At 47.6% G+C, this 24,203-nt stretch overlaps 3 protein-coding genes and 1 long non-coding RNA gene across 5 annotated transcripts in view; 3 read left to right on the top strand and 1 right to left on the bottom strand.

The window, feature by feature from the left end:
• RANBP3 (RAN binding protein 3) overlaps positions 1-4,194 on the top strand; it is a 53,287-nt gene extending 49,093 nt beyond the window's left edge. For both annotated transcript variants that reach the window (XM_080566235.1, XM_080566234.1), the window contains 2 exons: positions 1,603-1,783; positions 2,786-4,194. In XM_080566235.1, coding sequence (XP_080422361.1) covers positions 1,603-1,783; positions 2,786-2,829 — 225 coding nt within the window. In that variant the 3' untranslated portion in view covers positions 2,830-4,194. The remainder of the gene's footprint in view (positions 1-1,602; positions 1,784-2,785) is intronic.
• LOC308182170 lies at positions 147-11,194 on the bottom strand. Its single transcript, XR_013941707.1, has 2 exons — positions 11,057-11,194; positions 147-1,887 (listed from the first exon to the last, which is right to left on the bottom strand). It is a non-coding gene; the product is annotated as an uncharacterized lncRNA (long non-coding RNA).
• On the top strand, positions 10,710-14,828 carry NDUFA11 (NADH:ubiquinone oxidoreductase subunit A11). The gene is made up of 4 exons (XM_080566289.1): positions 10,710-10,870; positions 11,125-11,217; positions 13,616-13,738; positions 14,623-14,828. The coding sequence occupies exons 1-4, from the start codon at positions 10,789-10,791 to the stop codon at positions 14,733-14,735; spliced, it is 411 nt and encodes a 136-aa protein (XP_080422415.1). The 5' UTR covers positions 10,710-10,788; the 3' UTR covers positions 14,736-14,828.
• A 1,614-nt stretch (positions 14,829-16,442) lies between these two features.
• Positions 16,443-20,886, top strand: KLHL33 (kelch like family member 33). The gene is made up of 5 exons (XM_080566201.1): positions 16,443-16,473; positions 17,190-17,717; positions 18,038-18,971; positions 19,355-19,525; positions 20,070-20,886. Exons 2-5 carry the CDS (start codon positions 17,195-17,197, stop codon positions 20,644-20,646), a joined length of 2,205 nt encoding a protein of 734 aa, XP_080422327.1. The 5' UTR covers positions 16,443-16,473; positions 17,190-17,194; the 3' UTR covers positions 20,647-20,886.
• The last annotated feature ends 3,317 nt before the right edge of the window (positions 20,887-24,203 follow it).

The following is a 24,203-nucleotide window of genomic DNA, read 5'->3' on the forward strand; positions in this document are numbered from 1 at the left end:
ACCTAAGTTTCAAATTCTTAAGCAATTTGTAGTACAGGAAAGTTATTGTTGTCTATCTACATTGAGGGTGGATGCACAGACACTCACTAAAAGTGAAACACTAAATATCTGTCAAGAACAGTAAGTTACTAATTAAGGGTAACATGTTTTATCTTCGATTTTCCTTTAATATTTTCCTTTAATACAGACTATACCAAGCAGTAGCAGGACAGTTAAAGTGATTTTGATGCTTGCTAAGTGGGTAACCAGGAATGACAATTAGAATTACTATAACACTTGAGAGATTATAATGCAGTCAGCAAGAAAGAGGGGTCATTCCCTAATGCCTGCCAAGAACACTTACAGATTTGAGAGGTCTGAACACATTATTTTGACTTATACTGGTTTTACAGAAGGGGTTGCTAAAGAATTAAAGTGGACCAGAAATTAAGAGAACAGCAACAAAAAGCTTCTCTTGTGACGTTAAGTTTGTAGGACTGGGATCTGGAATCCCAGAGTCTGGTATTAGGTACCAAATACCCAGTGATGAAGAAAAAGCACTGAAATGAGTGGTTAACTTTTCTCACCACTTTTCTCTAGACTTGACAAGTCATCAGGTTATTCAGTATTAACTTTTTTAATCAATTCTAAAAATACCTTGTATGGAATAATTGATTGCACTGCAGCTCTCTTCAGGGGAATTTTGCAAATACAGAGGTGACTGATTTAAGTGACAGGTTGGGCTGGATGTGGAAACAATTTTTTTTATGAAGTAATCTAAGAAGTGAAATTGTTTCCTTAAAGTTAACTTTGGGTAAAGGTAATAGTAGTTAATGTGAGGAATTCATTGACATGGTGCATACAGAGCTTCATAAGAGTTCTTTTAAATTGATTATAATGTTCACAGAATACTTAGTTTGACAGGCCTAAAAAAATTGCTCTTTTTGAAGCTGTAAATTGGACATAAACCACTTTTAGAGTAAGAGAAGAAATACTCTGGACAGATAGTCACAAGTGCTGTTCTATGGAACTGATGGCTCTCTTACGAGAGTTGTTTTTTTGTGTGTGTGTGCGTTTTTAACAAACAAACAAAAAAGCAACCACCAACCTACCACCTGCCCGATTGCATGCCCATTCAGTTTTCTCAGTATATCGTACGTTGAAATTTTATGTAGATGTATTATGAAACAATTGAATGACCTGATTATGATTAACAAATATGTGAAGCTGAATGATTGACAAACCTGGAAAATCTGTGCAAACCAAACTTTTTAATAAAAAGATCTTTTTATCTTAAGTTTTTTTGGGGGTGTTGGGAAAGCTGTATGACACCTGGGTGAAGAAGCTTATATAAAATCAGCGAGTACTAGTTATGTTATCCAGAGAAGGTTGGCGCTGAGCAGAGGGGAATATACTCTAAACATCAGAATTGAGTATATCTAACATCTTACTATGTATACCACAACCCATTGTGACTTAGGTTGAAAAATGCCTATATGAGAAAACTGAAAAGTAGCTTGTGAAACTTGGCCTCACTGTTGTAGATTAAGTAAATGCTTTATTCTGTTGTAATTCCTTGCACCTTTTCTTGTTTCTGAATATTAAAAAAAAAAAAAAATGTAGGCAAGCTCTAAAGATACAGGGCAGTTGTATGCTGCATTACACCACCGGATCTTGGCTTTGCGGAGTAGAGTGGAACAAGAACAAGAGGTCAAGAATGTAGCACCCGAGCCAGAAGTAACACAATCAAACGAGGAAGACAGTGATGATGATGTCCTTGCACCTTCAGGATCAGTCGGAAGTGGTAAGCAAGAAAGACATGGGATTTCTTCCTGTCCATACATTTTCTTTGTTGTTGTTTAAGGCAGACTGTTTGTCTTCTCTGTACACTGTAGATATACTTCTGACCTGGAGGTGTACAAGACCAGGTTAGATGAGGCCCTGAGCAACTTGATCTAGTGGGTGGCATCCCTGCCTGCGGCAGGGGGGGGTTGGAACTGGATGATCTATGAGGTCCCTTCCAACCCAGGCCATTCTATGATTCTAGTTACTTCTCCAGACTGGTAAAAAGGCTGCTGCTTCTGTCTGCCGAGTTACATGTCACAGATTAGCAGAAGTGATCTATGCTTCAATTGGTTCTAGCTTTGTTTATAGGACCTTTAAAGGTGGTTTTGAGTTTCAGTTTTGCCTTCCACGTGGCCAAGGTTTGCACTTTAAAAAAGCAAAGCAGCAGCAACAGCAACAACAAAACCAACAAGACCATCAGTCTTCCAGGCTGACCTTTGAGTAGAATGCTATTTGGAAAGCAGAAAGTTTACAAAAAGAAGTGGAAAGAGTGTAATTGCTTTCATTGTATGCAGAGAGGCCATAGTTGAAAAAAACACTAATCATTAGTGTGAGGAAGGTTTCCTTATGACCTCAAGCTGTCTGTGCTTTGCCTTCCCACAGCTTAATACATCCCATCTTTTACTGAGATCAGTGCTCCAACCTGACTCACTGCTGGGGAAAAATACTAATAATACCAATACTTAAAACAAAAAACACAGTGTGTGGACTTAGGCTGGAAACTGAGCTCTGGGATGCTACTGGGATCCCAAAACCAGACTAGTCAAGAATATAAAATTTTGCAGTGGACAGGACTTAATCTGTAGAGGGAATATGTCAGTTGGAGGGAGGGGGGAGAGAAGCAACTATCATTCTAATCTGTCATTGAAATCCTAAATGTGAGACATCTGTAGGCTTCTCAAGTGAGATCTCTTAGTGTAAGGCAAGAAAAAAGATATAACAAAACTATTGTCTGTTTCAGGTCCTAATGACGAAGGTGACGGGCAGAATGTTGGCAGCACATAGCAGATGTGAGCCGATCTGCTTGCAAGGCTGCTATGAACACCATCTTGCAGGCATCTCTCTGGATACCCCAGGCCAGCTATTGTTTCAGGCAGTGTTGAAGGCTCCAGGACTTAAGAACTGTGCATCCCTGTTCTGTTTGTTTGGTTTTTTGGTCTGGATCAGTAGATTCCATACAAAAAAAAAAAAGCAGACTTGGAAACTACCTGAATGTGGTTTGGGACGTGAAAGCTCATCATATTGATGAGCCAAAAAAAAACAACAACCAAACATTTCCCCTCTTCCTTGTAATTAAAATGGCACATTACAGCTTGTCACAGCTTTTCATTGGGACCTTTTGACTGTTTCTTCAGTAGTTCATGTCTTGCAGGCCTCCGAGATAGAACTTTCCGACACGGTTCCAACATGAATTCTGCTTTGGTAACCCCCTACTCCCCCTTATGAGTTTCTGCCACCTGCAGGGAAACCGGGTCCTCACCAGTTCCTACGCTCACTGACTGCCCTTTTGGGTTCATTCTCTTTTTGGACTGCAGATGGGGCAGCTTGCATTTTTACCTTTTAATCCCAACGTAGGTTGTGGACACCGTTGTTCCCTGTCTAGTGGGTTTGTAAACAGAAAGAAACAAAACATTGTGATTCACCAGAGAAGCTTTTTTAATGCGTTAATAAGAGACTTTAAAGTCCACAGGACATTTTGCTAACTCCTTTTCTTTCTTCCCATTTCATTATTATTATTTGGGGATTTATATTGTGGTGATACTTTTTTATTTTAGTTTTTCAATAAGATGCTCTTGTGTGTTGAAAAAGTGAAACTATTGTTTTGTACTGTTCTTTTCTGTTACTATTTAAGGGAGAGCTAAGCCACTATATATAATAGATGTTGCATACAATTTTTCTTAGAAAATTATATGTTTCTGTGGCTACAGTAAAGTGTAGGGAGGCATACAGGTTACACCTTCAGAAAAGTTGATGAGGAAGCAGCTGTTAGCCCTTGGAAGAATAAAATAGGCTCATGTAATGAGCTTGGTCAGCCATTAAAATAAATCTGTATAATAAAGCAGCTCTCATTTAATGGCTTGATTCAACAAGCCATTTAAGCACTTGCCTGACTTAACTACATGTGAATAATCTTACTGAAGTCAATGCAACTATTCATGCTTAAAGTTGAGTACATTTTTAAATATCTTGCTGAATTAACGGCCTTAAATAGAAAATTAACTTTTAACCCTTCCTGTCCTTATTCTGTTTCCTGAAGTCTTGCAGCATGAAGAAAAAAGGTAATATTGCCAGCTTTGAATAGTTTGGGCTGAAGGATATTGTATTCTGTTCCACCAAAATAAAAGCAAGAATGTGTTTTCCTGTGTGTAATTCTGAAGTACTCCTACTGTAACCGTAGCTCACTTTTTTACTTTGGACGTTTTCTGATCATTTGGGCCTTTTGTGTGAAAGTCGAGTTTTATTTTGTTATTAAAACATCTGGTGTTATGGAGCACAGTTGGAATTTGGTAGTCACCTAAGACCAGTGACTGCATCATTTTTCTGTAAATTCCCCAAAATGTTCTATGTTCTTTATAAGTAGTTTACTGCTAGATAATTTCTCATTTGCTTGCCCTTTCTCCTTTAGATTAAGGAGGTCTAAATGCACCATTTAAATGCTTCTTCCCCTTCCAATTTATTTTAATGTGGCATGAATTGAAAATGAAAACCTAGGTTGCAGCACAAAAGCAACTTTTAACTTATTCAAAGATCAAAACAGCCCTTATTGCCTTTATTTTATGAAAACACACTTTTCTTCATTGGGGGTTGAGAACGTTTAATTTAATTGTTGGCCAATTTTAGCCACTGTTGGAGACTTCACGTGGCGGGGCGGGGGGGTAGAAAGGTTGTTTTTCCTGTGATAGCCTTCTGAAGGAGCATCTTGGGAGTAAAAAGGGGCTAATGATTAGCTGTGCCATTGCATTCATGATTTCCCTGGACTGTCTGCTCATTCCTTTTACATTTTTTATTCCTCCCTACAGTTGTGGGTTTTTGTTCTGTTTTGTTTTTCTTTAACCACGCACAAACCTGTGATGCACCCTTTCCCTTGCAACTCGCTAACAGAAAACGAGCGTGTTTCTTACTACCCACCCACACAATTGTTTCTTCATCACATGTCCTGGGGAACTTCTGTATTTTCAAATGAGTGATCTGCATTTTGGATCTTTGATCTTTTTACACTGATACTCAGATTTTAAACTACTCTTTTTAAACAACCTTGCAGCATAAAGTTTATTGTTGTCAGCATAAGAAAATTAATAAGGTGTCTTTGTCAGCAGAGCCTAATTGTGGAGAAACAGGTGTTATTTCCTGGTCCCAAAATCCATTCATTTTGGGGTCTATGCAGAGTCTCACTTTGAGGTGCTTTACCTAAACATGAAATTGATGGTGCATGAAGATTAATAATAATGGAATAAGCATGCCAGCTTTGATGGGATTTAGAGGTGGTACACAGGCACCTACAGCATTCCAAAAAAAAGTAAATCTGGCAGCTACTTACAGATACAAATTTTATTTCAGCTAGAAGCCTTGCATATGTTTACAATGAAGAGAAAAATAGTAGTGTGAATCACTAACAGAATTAGCTATAGATTTACTTCAAGCCCTGTCCAGCAAGGTATAGTTAGACCAAGCAAAAATTCTATTTCATTCTCTGCTTTAAGCCTTAGTAAATTACTGACAAGTAAAACCAGATAATGCCCATGTGTTTTGAAAGACTTATGCAAGACTGTCATATGAAAGTGTATTTGGGGATTGCATTAAATCTTCTAACAGAAAACAAGCAAACAAAACAACCCAAGCCCTGTGTTGTGTTTCCTGTGCTTGACCCTCCTGCTCTTAGGAGGCCGATGATGCCCAGTTGTGCCGTGTTACAACGATCGTCCCTTGCACCACCCTCCCCCTGCATCTTTGCTTCTAAGTCTGTTGTTGATGTATGGATGTTGTTAGCAATTACTGCATCTCTTGTTCTGGCTGCTGACTGATGTCACCATAGTTATTAACAATTTCTAGGAAAACAGGTTACTGAAGATTGATAACATTGAACACACTTGATGGGGAAATACTACAAGTATGGTGGTGTTAGTAAAACAAAAAATAAACCTATTTCAAAAAATATATATATATAAAATAAGATTAGACCTGCAGGAAATTTAAACATTGAGATAAGAAAATGTGTCATTTTGGCATCTTTCCACAGTCCGTTTCCCAGTGTGCAACGCACTGCTTCGGAGAAGACGGGGCAGGGAAAGATCTCAAACTAGTCCTTGGCAGTCTGCCACTAAAAGCGGGCTGAGCAGGTGTCCACATTGTTAGAAGCCTACAGGAATAAAAACCAAATAAAATAATAAAAGACCCACAACGTTTTGATGGCTCTCCCCCTTGTCTCGTCGTCGAGGTACCAATCAATTCCATTGCTTAGGTATTGCTGCCGTTAAATAGACTCTTCCTAATGCATCCCATTTTCTGCAGTTTGACTGGCCTCTTGTTCTCCCAGTGAGTATAGAAAATGGTTTATTTCCTTTCTAGAAACATGTTACAGATTTGAAAAGTTACCATGTTTCTCCGTAATCTCTAGTCTTAGCAATTCCAGTTATGATAATTGCCATAATTTGTCATGCAAGATTTCATTAAACTGACTTTTCACTGTGCGCTTTTTCTCCCCTTGTTCTTTGGTCTTTTGGTGCACTGACTTTCTTATAATGGACTTGAGTTCACAGCTTGTGGATAGCAGATAATTCAGAAATGACATTACAAAATAGTATTTTAATTTTCTGGGATAACCATTTTTTTCCACCTTGTAAAGACAAGGACAGAGCAACAAAGGTGCCAAGGTACAATTGCTAAACGAGACTCTTCAAGTCAATTGTAATTCCTAATGCATAGGTTTTGGTTACAGCTCTCTTATACAGAAATGCTCAAAGATTTTTCTTTATTTTTTTTTTAAGATAGTATTCAAAGTTCCCTTTTGAGTGACTACATTTTTTCAAGGGTTTAAAGAACTACAGCTGAATTTGTCAGCAGGAACCCCAGGAATTCTGTTGCTGGGGGCAGTGAATGTATCTGTGCGTTGAGTGGGGGGTGCGTTTTAAAGGAGATGCTGATTGAATTTTGGTAGGTTACTCTCAGCTTCTAATGAAACCTAGGAAAAAAAGTAATAATGTTGTATTTGTCCTCCTCTCACTCTTGAAGAGACCTGGAGGTATCAATCAAACCAATTTGAGGACATGGCTGCTGATGGCAGTTATCTGAATAGTCCCGAAAAATCATTAGACTCTACCAATTGTGCACATGGGATGAGGAGCTTGCTTCTTACACCGAGCACTGGAAAGCAGCTTACTGATTGTTGACATTGGATTTGATTAGCCCATTTTGCAGACGAGGTAAAATTCCTTTTCTGACAAGTTCGGATTACAAGCTTAGGCCGCTGAACTATGTGGAGAGCAAGCCCATGCAAAAAGCTCCCAAAAGAGGGGAGAATGGGGAATTCTTTTCGGATATGATTTACAGGGCAGTGTTTCTGCCCTTATTTCTACAACAGTTTCAGAGGAAGAAGGGAAATGAGGTGCTTGTAGCACAACGGCAAGTCATTTTACCCCCCACCTTCAGCAGTTCAGGGAGGTAACACAAATCCTGTCCCTGGATTACCTAACTCTGGCATATAGCCGCAGCTTACGGTAAACCCTCTGCAACCAAATTATTTTGACTCAAGATAGATGGTCTAAGTGTAATGTTAATTAATTAGATTGACTTGCTTGTTGCTTTACCTGGAACTCGATTATTTATAGTAAGTTGCAAGCTCCTGTCTCCTAACGGTTCTGTGATGAGCATTAGTAGCCTAGGAGGTGTCTTGAGCACAAACCTGAAGAGCGTGCAGGAGATGCAGTATGAATCTACTACAGGTAATAACTACATGTAATATGCACTCAGGACAGAAGGGCTTTCAATAGCTGCTCAAACTAGAGCACCATTTGTTACCCAGTGTAGAACCTTACTCCGTGCAAGGCTTACTGGCTCCAATATGTTTACATTGGGGCAAATGCATCATGACACTGTGACTGCTGTCGTGGGTTTTCTAGTCCTGCTGTCTGTAATAGTGATTCTACCCTTCATTAGATGTGCTTAGCAGGAGGAATAAAACTGCCCTATGACCTGCTTCCTTTAATAAGTTGCGAGTACTTGATTGTTGGGTTTGGTTTCTATTTTTAAGAACAGGCAAATTTTTGGAGCGCAGGGGAAGTAGTAGAGTGGCCCTGCTGCTGTTGCTGGATACAACAGTCACCATAAGCAGACACTTTAAGACTAGGCTGAGACTCGTTAATATACCCAAATACCAACCCTAAAACTGACAGTTGGGACAGCTCTGGAATGGAGATGAGCCTGCCATCCCCAACTTGCATGCCACTCAGCAGCTCCAGTTTAATCTTTAAGGTACAGTAAAGCTACATGCTTTATATTTTTGCTACACGCTTTAGCGTACCTTAAAGATGCTTAAAGAGGAGATAAAGCTTGAACCAAGATTCCAGCCAGGTATGGACTTTATCCAGTCAGCTACTGAAGTTATTTTAACAGTGGCAAAATATAAATGGAAGAGCCTGATTTGAAGGCATACCACTGAGAAAGTTTGATAGTGAGTTAAACGTTTTTATTAGCAAACTGACAACCACTGAAAAATACATACAGTGTAACCTACACTAGTGTGGCATAAATGTGTCGATGCATCTTTATTATTTCAGAAGAAAAAGATAAAACAGTATACAGAGGACAGAGAATTAGAATAGAGCCCTTGAAAATCCAAAGGAAATAGCTCAAGTCCTAACTAGTTATATCTGTAGCCCTTAACCACACACACAAATGAACAAAAACAAAACCAAAAATAAATGCACAACCACAAAACCATCCACTGCTGAAAAATTAAAGGATTGGAGCTATCAGAAGGGCATGTTGTTAGTACAGAGCTGTACTATCTGAAATCAAGTCATATTTTAAGAGCCAAGAATTGACTGTGTGTGGAAAACGTGAAATACAATTACTTTTCTAAAGAATTTCAGGTATAATCAAGTCCTTGTGTAGGCATTATATCTGATCCATCAGTGAAAGCCAATGCAAAGACAGCAGGAAACATTAGAATATAAGGCTGATGTGATGATGTTTTCCAACACCAGCTCAGTTTAGGGTAACTTCATAGCATGTGGACGATGAGCCTATTCACAGCAGGAGGAGGTGAAGCAGCCACAAATCTTCCAGAATTTGTCCTACTAAAGAATTTCAGGAAACAGGAGCACATTCAGGAAGCCATTCGCTTTAGAAAACATTTGGGCATACAGAGGCCATGCAATGAATTCAACAGGTCTTGGAGGTTTCACAGACAAGATCACAAGCTCAGCGTAACATCTGCTTTCTGCTAGAGCACCCTGCATTGGATGAAAATGAGCTAGTTCTGCATCAAGGGTACCCCTGGCCTAAACATACATCCAGGCTGAACCTGTGGAAATCAGTTCTGGGGAGTGGGACGAAGAAGGAGTCAGACCAGTACTTGTACCTACAGACAGGTCTGTCCCGAACCTAGCTGCGTCTCCACTTCAGGTCAGGTCGGGACAGTGAGACTCCTTGTGCCAGCTACACAGAAAAAACCTTAGAAAGAGAACCTGTGTGTTGGCCCACGGCCGACCAGCAACAGAAAAAAAGGTGAATTAGGGAACTTCCCAGCTGTTTCTTCAAACTGCAGTAATCTCAGAAAGCATTCCATCAGGTAACCAAATGCCAACAGAAGGCGTTTCTCCCACATGCCTCTGCTGCTGTGAGCAAAAAGCAATCGCTCCTCGGGACGTTAAGAGTTTTAGCCGGCTAGTGGTGCAGAGCACGCACCTCAAAACTAGTTGTATAAATATACATTTGTTCAAAACAGTTTCTCAAAATTAATTTTCTACTGGAAGCATTTTATCTATTCTCGTTGCTCATTTGTGACAGAGGAATTAACACAGCGCATCCCACATGAAAGGTATTTGTGATGGGCAGCACATCACCAGCTCCATCAAACTGCAGGTACAGTGACCGTCAGCCAGGTTTCCGGGATTCTGCTTTACCTAAAGATGAACTTAGAAAAATGTCAGGAATTTGGTAAATCCTGAGCGTCACAAAGCAGACAGAGGCAGAGCTTGGTGCAGCAGCACCTTCCAACCACCGCTGGGGAGTCGGAAGGAGCGTGATTTTAATTAAAACCCCGAAAAGCAGCAGAAGCACCGATCCTGCAGTTTCTTCATGAGGGGCCTGCGAGCTGCACAGCACCCACCTGCCTCACCCCGTGGCTTAAAACCACGACAGAATCCAACCTTGTGAGGGGATTTCGGGGACGAATGCTTCTCCTTGTAGAATCACAGAATGGCTTAAAAATGGTGCTGGGTTAAAAAGGACCTTAAAGATCATCCAGTTCCAAGCCCCCTGCTCTGGGCAGGGTTGCCACCCACTAGAGTGGGCTGCCCAGAGCTGCGTTCAGCCTGGCCTTCAATGCCTCCAGGGATGGGGCATCCACAACCTCCCTGGGCAACCCGTTCCAGTGGCTCACCACCCTCTGAGTGAAAAAACTTCCTCCTAATTTCCAACCTAAATCTCCCCTGTCTTGGTTTAAAACCATTCCCCCTTGTCCTATCACTACCAACACATGTACACAGGCGTTCCCCCTCCTCTTTACACGCTCCCTTCAAGTACTGCAAGTACTTCAAGCACTGGAGATCCCCCCTCCCTTCCCCAGCCCTGAATCCCCTCACAGCCACCGAGGAACCCCCTCGGGGCTCCGCCGGGGCCGCTTCCACCACCCCCGGCTCCACCGGGGCCCCGCAGCCGCCCTCAGCCGCCGACCCGGGGCGGAGCGAGGCGAGGCCCCCGCGCCGCCATCTCGCGAGAGCGCGGCCGTGCCCTTGCGGCGCCATGGCGGGCTACTGGGACGGCCCCGAGGGCGAGGAGTGCCCGCGCCGCACCTGGCTCACCACCCGCGTCGGCGCCGCCGCCGGTAAGGAGCGGGGCGGCCGCGTCCGTGATGCCGGGGAGAGGGGCGAGCTCCGGCGGGGGTGGGCGGCGGAGCGGGGCAGGGCGGCCCCGGACCGGTCGCGGCCTCGGTACGCCGCCGGGGAGCTGCGGGGCCGGTCCCGGTGCTCGGGGTGGGGGGTGGGGGGGCAGCGCCGGGCTCCGGTCCTACCGCGCCGCTGCAGGGGGGGCTCCCGGCGGGCCTGGTCCCGCGGCTCACCGGCCCGTTCCGTCTTGCAGGCCTGGTCGGGTCGGCGTACCGCATCATCCTGCTCCGGCCCAGCTCTGCCCTCGGCGCCTTGCAGATGGCAGCCGCCGACAGCGTCACGATGGGTAAGGGGCTGTGCCCTCCAGCAGCGCCGCGTCCCCCCGAGGCGGCGGTGGCGGTGCCGAGGGGATGCGGCTCCTGCCGTGCCCCGTCCCCCGGGGCCCTTCGGCTCTGTGCTTCCACCGCTCACCTACCTCAAAGGCGTAGAGCGGTTTAAGGACAGAAGCCGGGAGCCAAAGTGCTAAAGTGACTCAAAGCAAAGTGCAAAGTGCTGCAGCTGGTGGCTTCCTTTTGCCTTATCCCAACTTGGTACTTATTTATACGTGCAAGTGTTACTTGCGTGTGGGTCACGTTTTCTGCTGGATAATGGAATACCAGGAATTGCGTGGGGGATGGCAGGAGAAACTCCTGGTTAAATGCTTGATATGCAAGAACTGCCGTCACAGCTCAGGCTGAAGGTGCATCCTGTGGGGAATGCCCCCAAAACTGGATAAGAACAAGTACCATATTCTTTATTTAAAGCTTAAAAGATGCATTTCTTACAATCTAGAGTGAAAGGTACATATTTTTAATACTTAATATATTTACATATGGGTGTGTGTGTGTATTCAGTTCTAAGACAAAAGTATAAGGGAAGGAAAAGTTATTTTTAAGCAAACTTAAAAGCAAAATTATTTTACTTCTCTACTTCATATAAGTTAGGCGCTACCCTTAATAAATGACTTTCTGTTTCTGAAAAGCTAAAAGGAAAATCAGTGGGTTTTTTTTCCAATCATGCCGTATAGCCAAGAAGAAACCATTTAGTTGTCTTGAATTGTCTGTGGTCTGCAAGAGGGAGCGGATGCTGAAGAAGTAAGCAGGGAACTGAGGGTCTGTTCCAGATGCAGGTACATATCCACAAGGGTGTTCCCCCCCCCCCCCAAACCCTTGGCAAATGCAGTTTCTTTTCACTAAGCTCACCTCGTTTTTCAGTGTAATTTAATGGCTTGTGCCACCTCTATCTCTTCACCAGCACTGGTGTTCTGAACTAGAAACTGATTCAGAAGTGATCCACATCTGCAGTTTTGAGTTGTTCAGCTCTAAAACAGGACCTACCATCTCACGTAATGACTTGAGCCATAACAGGTCATTGTAATGGGCCAGATAATGTCACTAGTTAGTACTTGGATAAATCTTGTAATCCTAAACTAGCACAGAATCCTCTTGCTACTTTTCACACCTGAGGAAGAATTTTATCATGTTCACTGCTAAGGAGGCCAAGCCTGATGGGCTGGAGCCCTGCGTTTTGCCTGCAGAGTCCTTGGTCCGAAGCAGTGAAAGTGGGGGGAACTGAAGTACAGCGCTTGGTCTATGGGTTTTGTTTCTTCAGTGCTCTTTTAAGTTGACTTTAGGATCAGCGTAATTGCATTTTCTGCAGGAAAAAGTGATGAGCTTTATAATGTGAGCTTCCAGTTTATTAGTTACCATACGGGCTGGAAACTTCATCTTGGGGATTTTTGAGTCTGTGTGTTGTTCCCAGAAGGATGAATTAGAACCTGGAGACAGTGCCTGGTAGCCAGTTTTACATTTCTGATCTAGAACCTATATTATAAACCAAAGAAGCTTTTTATATGTTTGCGTGACACAGCTGTTTGCCAAAGTTTTCAGTTACACAGATGGAACGGGATATGTAATTCGGCAGACAAGAAAATGCTACGTTGCATTGTCTTAATTCAGTTTATGGAATCAATTTACAGTATCAAAATCAATTTTTAAAAAATCAGTAACTTACGAATTCAGTCAATTTTTCTGTTTTCTAAAAATCATTAGAAGCCCCAGGCAGGCAAAAGGGGGGTGTAAAGTGCAAGGGCAAACAGACCTTTAAAGAGAGCAGAGCCACCTGCGTTTCTCTACCTGATTCCCTGCGAGGCTGGGTACGGAGGGGCTCAGGAGCTGAGTTTCAGCAAAGAGCACAAACACTGCTCTGCTATCTCCTGCATCCTGAGGGAGAGTGCTCCAGAGAAACCTGCTCCTCTCTTCTCTTACCCTCTGACTGCTTGGGGGCTGCCCCATTGCCTCGTCTGCGAGAGGTCTTATGAATTCCAAGCTAGTAAGCAAGCTGGACGTGGTGGCCTTTGTCTGTAGCCATGCGGACGTGGCGGCCTTGTGGCACACAGCCCCTTCCAGCCACGACCGAGCTGGACCTGCTCATGCAGGATCTGCACCGCACAGGGGTGGCCGCGCTGCTTCTGAACCAGAGGAGGTACCAGAAGGAATCCCATGGGCCTTGCACAGTGCGTGAGTCTAATCATGTGTCTGGGTTATGATGGCCCCAGGTAATCACAAGCAGATGTTAATGCTTCATTGTCCTCTTTCCTCCCAGAGGAACTGCTGAATGGCACCATGCTTCTGCAAAATACGCTTTGTATTTTATTCTCAGTTCCTCGAGGGGGTTTATTTCGTTTCTTTGCCTTTTGTTTACAGCTACGCTAGGAGCCGTGTTTGGCTTGACTACCTGCCTCAGTGCCCAAATCCGAGAGAAGCCAGAGGATCCGTTGAACTACTTCATAGGAGGCTGTGCAACAGGAGTCCTCTTAGGTGCAAGAGGTAATGCCCGCAATGAAATGAGCCCTCTCTGTTTTCAGCAACCTTTGTGTTATGGAAAATAGTTAAATAATCTTGATGTCAGGCTTATTTGATAAAGATTCATCTCTATATGTGTATTCCCTTTTATGCCAGTTTCAGTGATGCTTCATTGCATAGGTCTGCTAAAACAAATACTACAAATACAGAAGGAGACCGGAGATGATAGCAAGATGATTTACAGCTTGAAAACAGAGCTGACCCAGCTCTGACGATTATAACTACAAGTTGTAACTTGAAACTGCAGGATATGAAAAACGTAGTTGTGGAAATCTGTGTTCTTAACAGCAAATGTAATTTATTTTACATTGAAAATGCAGTCTATCATCCGCTTTGTGAATTCATCATGCAGTCTGAGGGATGAGCTTTATCTTTCGGCTCTTGCTCACATGATGTTGTCAGGCTAGATTAATTCCTGCAGATTTTTACGCAGTACTGTTTTCTGCAGGCATTTGCTAAAGATCTGAGTGATTTTTTTTTTCTTAAGTTGCTATTCTGGTGAAGTAGGATTTCTCTTTACTTCTCCTGGTTGCTAAACTGATGAGAATTTGAAGTAACAATTGTTGTTTTAGTCATTGAAATAAGCAATTTAAGATTCATTGTGTGAGGAGACAGGGCAGTGGATTATAGATATTTATAGTTGAAACTGTAGGCAAAAAGCATGAGAAAACTTAATTGAAAAAATACATTTTTCTGATTTCTATTGACCACACTCGTGGTCGAGGGACCACGAACTGCTGATGAAAAATTGCAGATATGTCAAGATCTACTGCGTAGTACTTGTGTCCTGATAGATCTTTTTTGGTTTAATCGGTTGTTTTTTCTTTTTTTCTTTTTTTTTTTTCCAGCTCGCAGTTACATGACAGGTGCCATTGCGTGTTTGGGTTTTGGAGCTACCGCTGCTTTAGTGAAGATAGGTAAACAGGAGGGCTGGAGGCTGACAGGACCTCCCAGGCTGTAAATGTCGCCATTCCTCCCTGCAAGCTGTCCTTTGAGTGCTGTATGTAATAAGACATTGTATAATAAAGATACTGTCAAATGAGTTGTCACTAAATTTTGACATTGTCCGGCTGTTTACAGGGTTGGGGCTGAGATGTGGAAAAAGCTGAAGGCATTGGAACACAAAGTTTTGATCTCGTGCTCCTGCTGAGAATTTTTTCGTGCATGAGCCGCTTTGCCTCCATTTCTCTGTATTGTGCGTACAGACTTGAGGGGTAGAGTTAAAGTTTTCAGTCAGGCTTTTTAGCTGTGTAGTTTCTGTTGAGTCCTGCAAGATTTCGTGGCGGGAATCGAGATCGCACCTCACTGTGTCCATCAGTTAGGGTCTGGAGTCACAGCTGATACATTTGGCTTTAGGTTGAGGTTGAAGAATTTGGGGGGTGGAGGGGTTATGGATTGCCCATAGCTAAGTGTCTGGGAGCTTGGGTGCTTTCTCCTGTAAGCATTTAAGGAAGACTAGAGCCCACAACTAAAGAACTGGGAAATACCCGAGGCTGGAAGGGACCTCCAGAGGTCTTCCAGCTCAGAGGTGGAGCAGGTGTGGTCGAATGTCCTGTGTGCAGACTGCAGCGCATCCAGCAAAGGCCACCAAGCAGCTTTAGGGTGTTGAGGGATGGGATGCATGAGGAGAGGCTAATAGAACTGGATTGCTCAGCCCAGAGAAAAGAAGGTGAAGGGGTGATCAAAGAGGATTTTTCACAGGTTGATGGTTACAGAAAAGATGGATTCAGGTGCACAGTGAAAGGATGAAAATAGTAAGCGCAAGTTGCAGAAAGGGAAATTGTGCCTGGCTAGAACAAGAAAGTATAATCTTACAGTTGGGGTAGGTAAGCACTGGAAAATGGACCCAGAGGGGCTGTGAAACCTTCGTCTTCGGGGACATGGAAAATTGAGCCAGACATATGGGAATATGAGGGTACAGGGACAGGAAATTGGGGGCTGGGGATATGAGTTCATGGAGAGGGAACATGCACTAGGGGAAACAGGGTTGGAGAGGGGAGTGCTGAAAGATGGGAGGTTGTCAGGACAGGAAACATGGAGATTTGGGGATCCAAGGACAGAAGAGGTGGGGATGGAGCAGCATGGGGTGGGGACATGGTCATGGCCATGGTAGGCTGTGCTGCTCTCGGTGCACATGGGGGCCCCAAGGGTCATGTCCTTGGTGTCCCTGTGTGCCCCCTGGTGTGGGCTGGGGAACCCTGCCTCTTCTTTGGGGGGGGTGGCAGGGCTGGGCAGCAGCTTGGGAGAACAGCGGGGGTGTCTCCCTGCCATACAGCTGGGGGTGCAGGGGGGGTGGTTGCTCTGACACAAGGACTTTTTTGGGGCGGGGGGTGCTGGTGGGGGCTGTGGAGGGGGCTCCAGAAGCATGAGCAAGGTTTGGGGGGGAATCTGATGGGCCAGAGGCTGGCACTGCCTGCTGGGGATAAGCCCAGGGTTTACGGCCCTGCCTGCACCCTCCTGCCTGAGAAGGGGGGGGGTGGAAATCCCAGCGGTGTCCTCCTGCCCTGCCATCCTCCTGCCCTGCCGTCCTCAGGGAACCCCAGTGTCTGACCGCCCCATCCCAGGGACAGGGGCCACGGCCCTCCCTCTGCCCGGGCCCATCCCAGCTCCGTTGCTGGGGCCACGTGTCCAGGCTGGGCTATAATTACCCAGACACATTCCTGGGGGGTCACAGGAGCGTCCTGGAGCTGCGGCAGGCGGTAAGGGGGGACGGGCGCGCGGTTGCCGCACACCGTGCAGTATGGCAGCGCAGGATGCAGCGCGCGGCACGTGCCACGCGACAGGCAGCGCTGCAAAGGACACTTGACACCCTGCGACAACGCGATCGATGCGCGGGGTGCCACGGGGCGACGGGGCATGCAGTGTGATGTGCCATGCCAGGGTCGGCACGATGCAGCACGGCAAACGGTGTGAGAGGACGCACGATGCATGGCGTCACGCACGGTTTACGGGGCAACGCGTGCCCGCATGCGGTGGGCACCAAAGGGGTGGGCATCGTGTCTTCAAGGAGAGGCAGGCCAGGGGTCAGCAGCTTGGGTGGTGGTGGAGCTCCGGTAGTTTTGAATGTGGGGCAGCGGCTGGGCCAGAACTTCATAGCTTCTACTACGGGGCAGAAATTTGATGGGGGACACAGCCATGGGGCTGTGGCTTTCACTTGGTTGAGTGGTGAGGCAGATAGGGGGCATCACGTTCATCTATGGGGCTGCAGTTTCGGCAAGGGGCATCAAATTCAGCTATGGGGCAGTAGCAGAGCCTGGTGGTGGTCTCTAGAGCCTTTGGCAATGGATCCAGTGGCTTTCACTATGGGGCAGTGCCAGCAGCAGCACCCCATATCCCCACCCAGGACTCCTGCCGTTGGCCAGAGGCTCTGGTTGTGGGAATGGCACCCTGACCCCTGCTCCCTATGTTCCCACAGGCAAGATGTGGGTTGCAGAGGGGCCAGCCCCATCCCAGTGGCAACTGCGGGATGGGACCCACGCCGGACAGTTCCTGGCTGTCGCCAATGACCTCCGCTCCGCAGGACAGCTGGTGGACGTGGCTGTGGGTCCAGAGGGCGATGTGGCCCATGCCGTGGTCCTAGCATCCGTCAGCTCCTTCTTCCTACGCTTTCTGGAGGGCAGGACCAGAGAGCTGCGCCAGGGACCCCCTTCCCACGTCCCCCTTCCACCCGGGGTCACACTATGGGGCTGGCGAGCCGTGCTGGCCTTTGCCTATGAGGGAACCATGCCCCGTGGCAAAGAGAGGGAGGTAGAGGAGGCTGCAAGGGCTCTGGGGGCCCCCCGGGTGGTGGCTGCCTGTGCCTCCCGGCTGGAGAATGACCGCCGGGAGGGGGGTCCTGAGGCCCTGGAGGAGCAGTGGGAGACTCTCAGAGCCATGGAGAAGCTCCATGCCTGCGGCTTGGGTTGCGACCTCCAGCTGCAGGCAGGGGATGAGGTTATCCCAGGTGAGCCGGGGGGCGGGTGGGCTCACGGGGTGGGGGTGGGGGGGCAGGGGAAGGGAGGGAATTGAGGAGGCGGCAGGGCACGCTGGGACCCCTAGGTCCCCGGGAAGGGAGAGTGGGTGCACAGGGTCAGTGCCAGGGTCTCCAGTGCCTGTCTTGAAGTGTGTGGGGGGAGCAGGAGGTGCCCCATGGCTGGTCCTCTCGGGTCGGCAGGAGGACCAGCAGGGGATGTCCGAGCTTCTGGGGGGCTGCGAGGTGCAAAGGGCAGTACCCAGACACTGGGTCCCCCTCCTGCCCCCATCGTTTTCCCTCCTTTCACCTAGTTCAGCGCCTGGCCCTGAGCTGTTCCTGTGACTTCTTCCGGGCCCTCTTCACTTGCCCCATGCGGGAGGCAACCCACGACCCTGCTGCCCCACTGGCCACGGGACTGTCCCCAGAGGAGCTGCGCCTCCTCCTCTCCTTCGCCTACACAGGGGCTGTGGCGGGACCATGGCCTGTAGTCTTGGAGGCAGCCGAGACCTCCCTGCGCTACCAGGCCTGGGGGCTCCTCACCCTCTGCCTGGATGTTTTCACCCATGGCCTGACCCCAGAAACTGGTCTGGATGTGCTGTCCTTTGCAGTGGCCTATGGGCTGGCCCAGGTGAGCCGCATAGCAGAGGACTACATCTTGGCCACCTTCCCCACTGTGGTGGCCACACCAGCCTTCCTGGATCTTCCTGCACACCTCCTGATCCGCCTCCTCCGCTCTGATGGTCTCAATGTCCTCCACGAACTGGAGGCTTTGGAAGCAGCATCCCGATGGCTCGTGGCCAATGGAGATGGCCAAGAGGACCTAGCCAAGGAAGTCTTGTCATCTGTTCGCTTTGCCCTCATGTCTGGTCAGGAGCTGAAGAAGGTCCAGTCAGTGGCCGCAGGGGCAGCTGACCCAGGGCTCCTCCGCCAGCTCATGATAGCAAGTTTGGACCCTGTGGCCCAGCTGCCGTGCCGGGTGCGTTCCTTGCAAGAGGTGCTGGTGGTCTGTGGTGGAGACAAACTGACAACCAACATGGCTGCCCGGAAGCCCAGCAGGCACCTCTGGTTTGCCCACCGCTACCTCAGTGCTGTGGGGCTGGTGAAGCGTGTGGAGTGGAGGGCGCTGGGGCACTTTCCTGACGGTCCACGCTTCCGCCATGCTGTAGCTGTGGTAGGCAACATCCTCTACGTCCTGGGTGGAAAGCGCTACTATGGGGTCCATGACACCCTGGCCAGTGTTTACAGGTGAGGGCTACAGGGGACCGAGAGGTAGCCTGTGGGATTGGATCTACTGGGGGAGCGAGAGCTACCACACGGATCCAAGGCTGTGTGGTATTTTGGTTGTCTGTTGGACTGGGAGCTTCCTGTCCCTGCGGAGCTATCCTGCCTGGGGATGTTACAGGATTTGTAGGGGACAGGGAGGGAGGCCCCCCCACCCAGAGATGTAGCCTTACAGCCTTATGGGATCAGTATTGCTGGAGGGGGGAGGATGTTTCCATGCAAGGGTCTCCAGGGCATTACGGGGTTGGTTGCCTGTGGGTGGTTTGCTGCCCTCAGCAGTGCCAACACCACCTCATGCCGCTGTGGGTGATGGCTAGTCTCTTGCCCCCATGTCCTCTCAACACCAGGTATCGGCCCATGGATGATTCCTGGGAGCGCCTGGCAAGCATGACCTGCGGGCGGAGCTACTTCGCTGCTGTGGCACTTGGGGGCTTCATCTATGCCCTGGGGGGCAGCTCAGGTGACCTCTACTGCACAGACACCGTGGAGTGCTATGACCTGTCCGCTGACACCTGGAGGTGAGACCTCTCCTCCCAGACACCTGCTTTCCTCTGCCCTCGTAGCCCCTTGCATTAGCCAGTGGTGCCCACTGAGTGGTCTTGGGGTCACTGACGCTCCCATGGAGGAGTCACTGGCCTGCAGTTGGCATGTGTGGAAGAAGTGTCCCTTGGGACACTGGGTGCTGGCCAGTGATGCCTATTGGTAGTGAATGGGTTGGCCAGTAGTGTTCACTGAGGTTCTGTTGGCCATCTGCCAATGACGGGAATCATTTAAATGCCTTCCAGCTATGTTCCTTGGGTGCTCCACCAGGTGTTGACCAACACTGCCTACTGGGGGAGTCCCTTGTGGGTCGACTAAGGGTGTCGTTTGTTGAACAGCGATGCCCCTTGTGCATCCATTACATGCAGCTAATGCTGCCCGCTGGGGCTCGGCCAGCAGTGCCTGCTGAGTGATCAAAGGATCCGTGGCCAGCAGTGCTCAGCAGGGACCTGCTGGCCAGGCAGCCACCGAGGGGCAGCCCTGCTTTACCTGCCCTTCACTGTTCCCTCTCTCCTTGCCCAGGACGTGCCAGCCCCTGCCGATGGCTCTGTGTGGGCATGCGGCATGTGCCCTGGATGGTGCCCTCTACGTTTCAGGGGGCTGTGATGAGGCATACCAGTGCCAGACGGCCCTTCTGCGCTACGTCCCGGGTGCACCTGCCACGTTCCTGGCCCCCATGAATGGCCAGCGAGCTGGCCACGTCATGGAGGAGGCAGGCGGGCAGCTCTATGTGGCTGGGGGACTTTGCCAGCGGGATGGGCAGAGTGGCTACAAGGACCAGCTGGCCTTTGAGGTCTACAGCCCCAAGCTAAATATCTGGGTCCTGCTCAGCCCCCTGCCCCAAGCCCATGTAGTGGGGGGTGCGGCTGTGCTGGGAGGGGAGCTGCTCGTACTAGGTGGGTACAGTCATGAAACCTACCGGGATACTCATTTGATCCATGCCTACCAGCCAGGCACACGGCGCTGGATCACCCGGGGCACCTTGCCCCATGCCTATACTGACCTCCAGGTGTGTGTCCTCACTGTGCCCTCGGCCTTACGTGGCCCCAGCTGCCTTGAGGCTTCCTCTAGATCATCTGACACCCACCGTAACAGTTAGTGGACCTTAAAAGCTCTGTACCCCTTATTGGTCTCCCAGCGGGCATCTCTACAGGGCATAATTGACCCCAGATCCCTCCTCAGCCCCCATGGTACTTTGCCCTAGATTGTGGGGACCCCATGGGACACAAAGACCCCCACACTGCAAAACTGTGCCTCCAGGAATGCTCAGGAGGTTGCTCCACCACCTCAATTCCCCCCACACGCTTGGATTGAATAAACATGGTTCCTGAACAGCTCATCTGGGTCTTATTTGTTCTGCTGGGGAACCCAGGCATCCAGAGGCTTCTCACAAGGAACAGGAGGACAGCAGGTGACTGCAGGCTGAGTGTCCTGGATGGGTGATGGTGGGGACCAGGCTTGTCTGTATTCTGGGGTCTGCTGGGGAATGGTTATGGAGGGCACTGGGGCTCTGAATGTCTGTGTTCATTGGGCATAAAGCAGGGGTCTTGGGATTTACAGGCATCTTGGAGTTCATGTGGGATTCTGAGGGAATAAGGGAGTCCTGGGGTGCCAGGGTTTTGGGGTAGATTCTACAATCATAGAATGATTAAGGTTGGAAAAAGCCTCCGAGGTCATCTGGTCCAACTATCCCCCTACCACCACCATCACCCACTAAACCATGTCCCCGAGCACCATGTCCAACCTTTCCTTAAACACCCCCAGGGATGGCGACTCCACCTACACAGGGCTGTTGGAGGGTTTGAGGTTCCTGGGAGGTCTTGGCTTCTTGGAGTTACCTGGAGGGTTACCTGGAGGTGGGGGACATCCTAGGGAAGTCTTGCAGGGAGAGGCTGAGGTAGTGGGGTTTCTGGGATTAATTGGGGTACTGGTGATAGCCTGAGGGAGGGAATTGAGGGTCCTGGGTGAAGAAGGCAGGGGGAGCGGGATTACAAAAAACAGAAAACGACAACAACAAAAAAAGCGCCTGAGCTTTTTGGGAGCTCTTGTGAAAGGAAATATTCCAGCTTCAGGAACAAAGATAACTGTAATCCTTATAAGCCTCACCAATTCATGACATAAGCAATCTTGACATTTCACTGAGTGTTATTCCTGGCTGGGAATGGCAGACTGGGAAACCAAACTCCTGCCTGGAGGAAACGTACTGCTCTTCACCCCACTGGCTGCCTGCTGGCCCCTTGGCTTGGTGCCTTGTTAGAACAGCAGACTATGCGAGAAATGTGTGTCTCTAGGACTTCAGCTGGCACAAGTGCTGTGGCAGAGACAAAGATATGCTTCCCCGTTTTGTCCAACCGCTACAGACAGACCAGTGAGTTAGTTATGGGTCACGGGAAACAATGGTGGAGGAAATGCTTTGGAAGGGCAGGACCTTTCCACTTTCCAGCACATGGGGAAAAACTTATACCTGCTGCTCTCATCACCAATGATCACAAGGTATTCATAGCACATTAAAAAAAAAAAAAAGGGGGGGGCAATGGGGAGGAGGGAGAAGGAGTTTTGAAAGGTCATATTCATTACTATGCTAAGAAGATATTCTTAGCATATTAATAAACCTGCAGTTCCTGGGGACAATACCCAGAAGTGGTGATCAAAGATGTATAATATTTTGAGTGGACAGAACAATACAGCACACATACACTTCCGATTGAATACACTTTCATCAAATAGTCTTTTAGGATCAAGCAGTGGTCACAATGAGTTCATGACACACTTGGATTGGCCATTATGTGTTTCAGCAATTGTACAATAATTGTCCAGGTGACAACTACACTCCACCCCTTGATGGACATGGATGTGATCACCTGCATGCCAGTCTGGTACTCATATCTGCAGCTCGTCATAGTAGACGTAATTTTGATGCACAGCATGTTGCAGTGCTTACTAACGGCACAGTAGCCAGGAATCAGAGCTAGCTACTTGCCTTGCAGTCTGAACGATGTGTTGATTCTGATGTAAAACTTGTATTCCTACAACATATTGCTGTTTTTCAGTTCCATCAATGACTGCATGTCATTTAAAGCCCATGCTATCCAATTTCCAATGTGCCCTATCCCCTGCCACATGTTGACACTATTCAGCGTGACTTGTGGCAACCAAGATGAGAGAATTATCTTTTGGTATTGCTATTTTCACCTGTTCTACGGGTAATACTTTGCATATGGAACTCGTAGTCCGATCAATTGATTCATTTACCAGCTGAAATGTATTGCACAGTGCTCACATCTAGATTTAATGGTTTTACTTCTTATCTTTAACATTTTTGTAGAGCCTTTCCATCTGCCTGGTGCTTCTGTGTAAGCTTCAGTGTATGATATTCCACCATTTGGCTACACAGCAAAATCTTAAATTTCTTGTGAGGGCAGGGGCCAGCTCTGCAGATGCCCATCTCCTTGATCACCTGCAGCAATAGACCTGGCACTCAAGAGCCCACGCTGAGGCGATACCTGCAGGTGTCCTGCACATGCCCCAGACAGGACAGGACATGTTCCCTGACAGGACCTTATACCCTACATGCATCTACATGAAATTACACAATACTTAGTATTAAAAAAGTATATGCATTATAATCTGATATGTTTGCTTGTGTAACAGCCCTTGTGTCCAAGAGAGCACTATTCTGAGATTATTATTTTTTTAATGTACAACAGGCTTACAGTTAGAGGAATTTAGATTGTTCTGAACCTAGATGATCTCTTAAACCTTCTGTAGTTACCTTTTTCCCCGTTTGTTGACTGTTTTACTAATTCCCATGTTACTCTTGCTGGCTGTGGCACATTAACCTTGTCTGGCTGCCAGACACCCACCCAGCTGCTCTCCCACTTCCCCTCCTCAACAGGGCAGGGGGAAAAAATAAGATGAAAACATCTGTGGGTTGAGACAAATACAGGGAGATCACTCACCAACTACCCTCATGAGTAAAACAGACTCAACTTGGGGAAAATTGATTTATTTCCAATAAAAATAGTGTTGGGTGGTGAGAAACAAGGACCGAAACTAGACCGTCTTCTGCTGCGCCTTCTCTCCTGACACCTCCACCTCGCCTCGCCTTGAGCAGTGCAGGGCGATGGGTTGTGGGGGATGCGGCCAGTCTGTAACAGCTCCTCTCTGCCGCTCCTCAATAACAAAGCTCAGCAAGTCACCCCTAAACATAGAAATTGCAGCTGTCTTTATCACAAGGCCGTGACCCTCAGTGCTTTATCAGCAAAGCTTTCAGCAGCTGACAAGGGACCACAGTGCTTGTGAAGATGGAAATTGCTCCCTCCTGCTTGACCTTTCTCTAAGTGCTTGGGTAGGCAGCAAGGAGAAGAAGGAATCCTCCTGTCATTCATATCAATCTATATATTTTTATAAACATCTTTTTATTATTGCAGCGAACTGGTATTACCTGCGTGACCTGTTGCAGACTCCTGGTATAAAAGAGGAGGCCCAAATACAGCAGAAGCAAGACCAAACTTTGGAAAGAAACATGGAATGATGGAATTGCTGTAGAAGCAGAGAACATCACCTGTAAGTACAACCACTGGTGAATTTGCCAGCAGTGGTGTCTCAGGGTGTTTTCAAATGCTACAACCAACTGAAAGTTGCAAACACAGCCTA

The sequence above is a fragment of the Anser brachyrhynchus genome (genome assembly GCF_964034855.1).
Source record: "Anser brachyrhynchus genome assembly, chromosome: 23".
Lineage (NCBI taxonomy): Eukaryota > Metazoa > Chordata > Aves > Anseriformes > Anatidae > Anser > Anser brachyrhynchus.

Coding starts and splice junctions, on each gene's coding strand:
- KLHL33 (XM_080566201.1), top strand. CDS start 17,195: ATGTGGGTTGCAGAGGGGCCAGCCCCATCCCAGTGGCAACTGCGGGAT. Junction 17,718..18,037: donor AGGGGATGAGGTTATCCCAG/GTGAGCCGGGGG, acceptor CCTTTCACCTAG/TTCAGCGCCTGGCCCTGAGC. Junction 19,526..20,069: donor CTGTCCGCTGACACCTGGAG/GTGAGACCTCTC, acceptor CTCCTTGCCCAG/GACGTGCCAGCCCCTGCCGA.
- NDUFA11 (XM_080566289.1), top strand. CDS start 10,789: ATGGCGGGCTACTGGGACGGCCCCGAGGGCGAGGAGTGCCCGCGCCGC. Junction 10,871..11,124: donor CCGCGTCGGCGCCGCCGCCG/GTAAGGAGCGGG, acceptor TCCGTCTTGCAG/GCCTGGTCGGGTCGGCGTAC. Junction 11,218..13,615: donor CGCCGACAGCGTCACGATGG/GTAAGGGGCTGT, acceptor TTTTGTTTACAG/CTACGCTAGGAGCCGTGTTT.